Source organism: Mytilus galloprovincialis, chromosome 13 (assembly GCF_965363235.1).
Source record: "Mytilus galloprovincialis chromosome 13, xbMytGall1.hap1.1, whole genome shotgun sequence".
NCBI classification, from domain to species: domain Eukaryota; kingdom Metazoa; phylum Mollusca; class Bivalvia; order Mytilida; family Mytilidae; genus Mytilus; species Mytilus galloprovincialis.
The window spans coordinates 13,045,165-13,052,671 of record NC_134850.1 but is presented as its reverse complement, the minus strand read 5'-3'; the positions used below and the strand labels follow the sequence as shown (position 1 = coordinate 13,052,671).

Below are 7,507 nucleotides of genomic sequence, written 5' to 3'. Positions count from 1 at the left end.
TGCTTGTATGTGTCTCGTTGGTATCGGATGAGCTGCTGTTCACTTACAAGCTGCTGTGTGATGGACACGGTCTTGGCTTCCTGTTGGAAGGCTGGCACAATCTTGTAGAAATGGAGGTGGTTGTGGGAAGCCTTGCCATTGAAACGCCTATGCCACCCTAAAATAAACATTATTAACTTTAAAATAAACTGGATTTTCTTCTGCTACCTCAAGTGTAATGTCAAAAGAGTGGTCTGGAAGCGTATCATCAAGTGGTTGTGGAGATGCTGGTGGGGTGATGGTGGTGCTGGATGTGGAGAAGCTGGTGATGGTGGGGGTGATGGTGGTGCTGGTGATGGTGGTGCTTCTAATACTTCTAGAGCCTAAACGGAAAACATATGTATAAAAGTCGTGAAACAAAATATAATTGTGTATTTTTGCACAAAAGAAAAAGTAAAGAACAAACGTCAAATATAATATTATATTATAAAAAATATTGTCAAAATATATAAATTCACATTAATATTTGTAACATTGTTTGACAATTGGCAATCACATAAACTAATTAAAGGATTAACACCTCCGTAATTTGTTTACTTTGCATTAAACAGAGACACGCGCCCAATGATTGGATTAATATGATTTATGATCGGTCTTTTATAGGTAATCATACATTGTCATAAGTAACGGTTTGAGAACTTTGGCATAACAGCACTTATTCGGACTAATAGTCAACTTCAAAAAATGAAACATTTATGTTTAATACAATTTTTCTTCTAATACAAAATAATAAAGAAACGATAAGAAATTAAACAATTCTGTCGAACACACAACATTTAAAGAAATAATACAATAACGTATATGTACCTCAACCTCCATATCTTGTGGTATGCGGACACATTCTACACAGTGGAAAATGATGTCGACTTCTTCATTGACCATCAGGCGGTAATCAGTAATTGATATACCTGAAATAACAAAAAATTAAAATATAACATATTTCTTTACAGTCAAGTAATATTAATACACTGATAAAAATATTAAAGGCCGTAGTGAGGTGACCTATAGTTGTTAATTTCTGTATCATTTGGACTCTGATGGATAGTTGTCTCATTGGGAATCATACCGCAATCATACCACATCTTCTTTTTATATCTATTAATTGATACCTATTGTCCATTTATTGGACAAATGTGTAATGCAAATAACACTTAAGATTTAATTCTTATCAGGGAAGGGTCGTAACCCAAATTAAAGTAAAACAAAATGTACCAAATATGACCGAAAGTACGAAATATGATTCAAAGGAAAAACTAAATTAATAATAAATTTGTAAATACCTGTATTGCAAAGCCTTTGTTGCCATTTATCACAATCTTCACATTGGAGAGCATGTTGTCTTGGTCGGACTTGCTGGTCACATAGCACACAAGGGTACGACATGATGAACAGCAATTTCCCAAATGATGGCCACCGACTACTACTACTACTACTACTAAATAAAGTTTAATGGCGACTACCCTTGCGGGTATTGCGCCATGCAGATTACCTTATATAAAAACATTTCAAGTAAATGTTTTAAATTTATCATTATTTAGGTGTTAGCCTATATTAGTTATATTCATATTATAGAAATTTTGTGAGTTTTTTTCCCCTTAAATTTAATTAATCTTGTGATTTAAATCTGAGCTATAGTGTGTATTTTAATTATCTTGATGATCTATTGGTTAATTTATATTACGAAAAGAAAAATATATGTGAGCTTATTATTCCGTTATTTGTAACTTAGCCTTGGCCACCGACATTTCTGGTTACTTTTTTAAAGCAAGGTCGGTACATCAAAAAGACTGCTCAAACAGCTTGTATTTTTACAAGAATTTCACTACCAAATGTATGTTTTCACTCCGCTTGAACTCAGCTTGGGAGTTGTGTTTTTATAGTGATCTTGAATTGTATTTCCTTTACAATTTCTTGACAAAAGCATAATTAATACTTGTGTTCATCAAAGAGGTAATAATAAGCAATCAACAATCTTCTTAAATTTCCAACTTAATCATTACTTGATTACAGCTGATTACCTTGTTTTATATTTCAAAACTTAACTCATTGTTTTAATTATGACAGAAATTAGTCTCCCATTCGGATATAGTCATTAATATTTGTTCATTTCGTTCTATTTGCTATACGGTAACAGTATCCAAACTAAAGGGAGAGAATTATATAATTTCATAGTCAATAACAATATAGTCATTCTTAATGATGGAAGTGGTACCAGACTGAATCCAATAAATCTAGAAACGTCGAGTATAGATATATCACTTGTAAGTCCAAATATTAGCCACAAAGCTACATGGGCAGTAGATCATAGCTCAACTTATGGTAGTGACCATTTTGTGGTCTCATTAACACTAAATGAAAAACCGGATTATAAAAATGAATCAGTTTTTAAGTGGAACTACGCTAAAGCTGACTGGAATGGATTCTCCAGCAAGTGTGACCAAATTCTATGTGAAGACATGGTGACTTGTAACACTCAAGAAACATGTACTTTACTAACTGATACAATAACCAATATCGCTGGGGAGTTCATTCCAGTCAGAAAAAATAATAACAAAAGTAACAAACCATCTGTACCCTGGTGGAATACTAATTGCACTAAAGCAGTAAAAGATAGAAATAAATCCAGAAATAAAGCTCAACATACAGGTAATGGGCAAGATTTTAAAAACTATAAAGAGAAACAAAATAAGTGCAGAAATATACTAAATGATTCACAGAAACAATATTGGGAATCATACTGTGACTCAATGAATACTGATACAAAATTATCAAAAGTGTGGTACAATATAAAAAGAATGTTAGGAAAGGTAACTGAGAAAAAGGAAATAGAAACCTTAATAGATAATAATAATATATATGAAACAACAAAGGAAAAGGCAGATTTATTAGCCCAAAAATTTTGCACTGTAAGCAGTACAAATAACTATAACGAAGAATTTAAAAAACACAAAGCAGATATAGAAAATAATGATACTAATTTAGTACAATTCTATAAAGATAATTCAGACTGCTATAACGAAGAGTTCACACTAAATGAACTAAAAGATGCGATTAATGACACAAATAACAGTGCACCAGGAAAAGATAAAATTGGTTACAATATGTTTAAACACATGTCGAACAAATCCTTAAGTGTTATATTATTATTTTTTAATAGAATATGGTTTTTACAGGAACTACCCAAAACATGGAAACATGCAATTATTATCCCACATATAAAACCTGGTAAACCCCACTCCGACCCTTTGTCATATAGACCAATCTCCTTAATTTCAAATTTCAATAAAATTATGGAGAAAATAGTTAATAACCGCTTAAAATGGTATTTAGAAAAAAATAAGTTGTATGCACCCACCCAGAGTGGGTTTAGAAAAAACAGAAGCACATTAGAACAGTGTATTAGATTAGACAATGACATTCAAAAGAGCTTTTTGAAAAAGTTAGTCACTATAGGTATATTTATTGACTTCCAGAAAGCATTTGATATGCTCTGGAAACATGGCTTGTTGAAAAAAATGATTAAACTAGGAATTAAAGGAAACATGCTTGCTTATGTTAGTGATTATCTTACAAATCGAACTATACAAGTCAAAATTAATGACACTTTCTCAGAAATATATATACTTCAAAATGGAACGCCCCAAGGTAGCTGCATAAGCCCTACTCTCTTTAATATTATGGTAAACGACCTCACTGACTGCATTAAAAATTGTGAAATGTCACAGTTTGCAGATGACGGAGCTATCTGGTTATCGGGAAAATGTATTTCTTTTTTACAGAAAAAAATACAACATGATTTAAATAATATTTATAAATGGTGTAACACTTGGGGATTCAATTTATCCACCAATAAAACAGTGTGTATTATATTTAATAGAAAAAAGAATATTCCTGATATCAAATTTAAATTTGGAAACAATATATTGCAAATAGTTAAAGAAGTTAAATTTTTAGGGATTATATTTGATTGCAAATTAACTTGGAATAAACACATTCAGTACATACATACTAGATGCACAAAAGTGTTGAACTGTATGAGGGTAATATCTGGGACCAAATGGGGTGCTAACAGTCACACACTACGAAATATATATGTAGCGTTAATAAGATCCAAAATAGATTATGGATGTCAAATTTATAATACCGCATCATACTCGACCAAAAAGATCCTAGATAGTTTACAAACGCAGGCCTTGCGTACTTGTACAGGTGTCATCAAAGGGGCCTCACTGGCAAGTTTACAGGCCGAAATGGGTGACCCTCCCTACGAGGACAGAAGAAAATCTTTAATTACAAAAGCATATTTAAATATTATGAGTTATGATGATCTCCATCCAGCTAAAATCAGTTTACAAAACGATTTTGACTATCAATACTATCAAAACCGTATTAAAACGAAGCAAAAACCATTTTATAGCATAGCACAAGATGTTATACAAACATTTAACATTGATACAAAAGTTATATATAAACAGAGTGAATGCCCACAGCCCCCGTGGCACTTACTTAAACCCAATGTTAGCACCCAGTTACACAATATTATAACAAAAAAGGACCTCCCACATCTTATCAAAAGCGAGGGCGATATCCTCATTGATACTAATTATAAAAATTATATAAAAATATATACTGACGGATCCAAAGAACCAGATAGTGGAAAAAGTAGCTGTGCTTATGTAATACCAGAATTCAAAATAAAAAAAGGGTATAGACTGCAAAACAATTTATCAGTATTTACATGTGAACTTATGGCAATATTCCTTGCACTCAATTGGATACAAGATGTCCTACCATTAAATGTTGTAATATTCGTTGATTCATTATCAGCTTTACAGGCAATACAGGGACCTCTATCAAAGGTCAATAACTTGATAATTTATGATATATACTATAGTATAACAACACTACTAAAATCAGGTATAAATGTCGTGCTCGAATGGATTCCTAGCCATGTAGGTATCTGGGGAAATGAGTTAGCTGATATGCAAGCAAAACATGCTTTGAATTATGAAATTATATATGCAAATACCCCACTATATAAAGAAGATATTAAAACTTTATGTACAAATATACTTAAAACTATGTGGCAAACTAGCTGGGATTCTAACAAAAAGGGTAGACACTTGTATGAAATAAAGGAAAAAATATCATTTAATGTGTCCTTACCAAAAATGATAAGGCGCAAAGAAACTATTATGTACAGACTTAAAACTGGATATGCTAAACTAAATAAACATCTATTCAAAATAGGAGTTAAAAATTCTGAAATGTGCGAAAATTGCGGTAGAGCACCAGAAACAGCAAAACACTTTCTGCTAGAGTGCAATACATATAGCGATAACAGAAATGTTATGTTCCAAGAATTAATAGCACAAGGAGTTACTAATTTTTCGATGCAAAGTCTGCTTAGTGAAAAGGCACAATCAGTCCTACCCATTATTAATTTTATTCATGCCACAAAAGGGGACATATAAACATATGACATTTGTATAAAACAATGCGTAAATTGCAATTAAACTCTGAAAAGTAAGAAAGAAAAACAAAAACAAAAACAAACAACAGAACTAGGTAGGGATACATAAGTTCAGATAATTTTCTACGAATGGCAGACCAAGTAAGCTATGAAATGCAAAGACAAATATATATATCTTAACATTTTCATTGAAAGGATAATATCCGTAATAAATGTATATATATAAAAAAAAACTAAGATAAGAAATAAGTATAGGAAGAAATAACAGGTTAAAAAGTAAACATGTAAACACAAAACTTACCCAACTTCTTCAATAACACCAATGCCACACCACAAACACGTGTTACAACACTATAGTGCTTGTACATACACACCCAGGTACAAGGACGTGATTTAGAAACCAAACATCCTATCAAACACACCCACATTTTTATTGTTTGATTACATAAGTATAACACAACAACACTACAAGGTCAATTAAATAGTTCAATTGTGAAATAAAGGAACACAGAAAGGGTTAAAGATGAATTCATATATAAGTGCCTTTACGACTTTATAAAATAGCAAACATTTTAAGCAAAACGGTAGTACTGCTACAGTACCCTTAGCATTTAAGTTTAAAAACAAACAAACCAAATTTCTCTACTTAGATTTCAATTTAAAGGCTAAAGCTACAACTAACATATAAAAATATAAAATCTAACTAACAAACAAAATTATTTAAAAAGTCGTAAGCATTACTTGTAGACATGTATGTAGATTAGCGGTGCCAACCAGTGGTCGCCCCCAGACATGGTAGTCATGACATACAGGGCATGAAATTAAGTTAAAGTTAAATCCAGTTTGACATGTACGAAGCTTACAAAACAGTGGAGTCAGCGCAAAGTACATCGATTGTACTGAAATGACAAAAAAGCCCGTACAATTCAAACTGGAACCCTTGTAATTAATTTAGAAGTAAAATGGCCCGTTTTTTTTTTTAAAAATAAGTAATAGTTTCATTTATTTAATTATTTTTAATTTTTTTACTTTATCTATACAATTTGGATTTTCAGGGGGGGTATATCATGAAACAGTTATTGCATTTCGGGAGTTAGACATGGGCTTGTTCTCTGCCTGACTGATCACCAGTCAGAGCACACGACGGTGCCTTGTTCCAGGTTGCAATTAACCTACACTATCATGGTTTGTATCTTCCGTGAGATAGTGCGTATACACGATTCTCACGGGACCACTGGCTGGGGCAACTGATCAAACATAGTCTACTTATAGTATTCAAGAAATATGACAAAGCAACTGACTATCATAATTAAAACAAACATAATTAAGTGACACAACACGTTATTTATAACAATAACACTAACAACCACAGATGGAGAAAAAAAAAAAACAACAACAAAAACAACAACAAAAACCAACAAAAAACTAAAACTAAAACAAAAAACATGCAGCATTTTTCTTCTAGTTAAAAAATAGATGGAAAAGTATAGGGCAAAACCCGAAGTCTCAAAAACCAAATTTCTTAACCCCTTATAAAAGTTTAAAAAGAACATTCATTTGTTTTATAAGTTTTATTTCTATTTAAATTTAATAAAATAAGTTTAAACTAGTACAGGCTTAATAAGGCGCACCACCTGTAAACAAAGAGGGTCGCCTTGAATATATATTTATTTTCTTAAATTTTTATTTAAATGGAATTATCTATAAAGTAAAATATTACTATAATGGACTAATTCCAAATTTAGTTACCAGGGCGCAATTACCAATTGGTAAGTCGTCCACCAAAACATATAACCGTAACCGTAATTTGCTATACGCAAGATATCAAACAATCATTTAGAAAACAATATGATATTTTAATATTTTATTAGATTAAACACATTCATTTACGTAAACATATAATGAGTAAACAAATGATATAACAAAAATTAAGATGAAAAATAATGTAAAAACAGTATAATTTATTTAAAAGTTATAATAACCATCTATAAGTAT

General features: G+C 31.5%; 1 protein-coding gene across 1 annotated transcript; it reads right to left on the bottom strand.

Annotated features, from left to right (window-relative positions):
• Nucleotides 1–203: 203 nt before the first annotated feature.
• Nucleotides 204–1,451, bottom strand: LOC143057401 (pygopus homolog 1-like). The gene is made up of 3 exons (XM_076230706.1): nt 1,320–1,451; nt 847–947; nt 204–362 (listed from the first exon to the last, which is right to left on the bottom strand). The coding sequence occupies exons 1-3, from the start codon at nt 1,420–1,422 to the stop codon at nt 204–206; spliced, it is 363 nt and encodes a 120-aa protein (XP_076086821.1). The 5' UTR covers nt 1,423–1,451.
• Nucleotides 1,452–7,507: the final 6,056 nt, after the last annotated feature.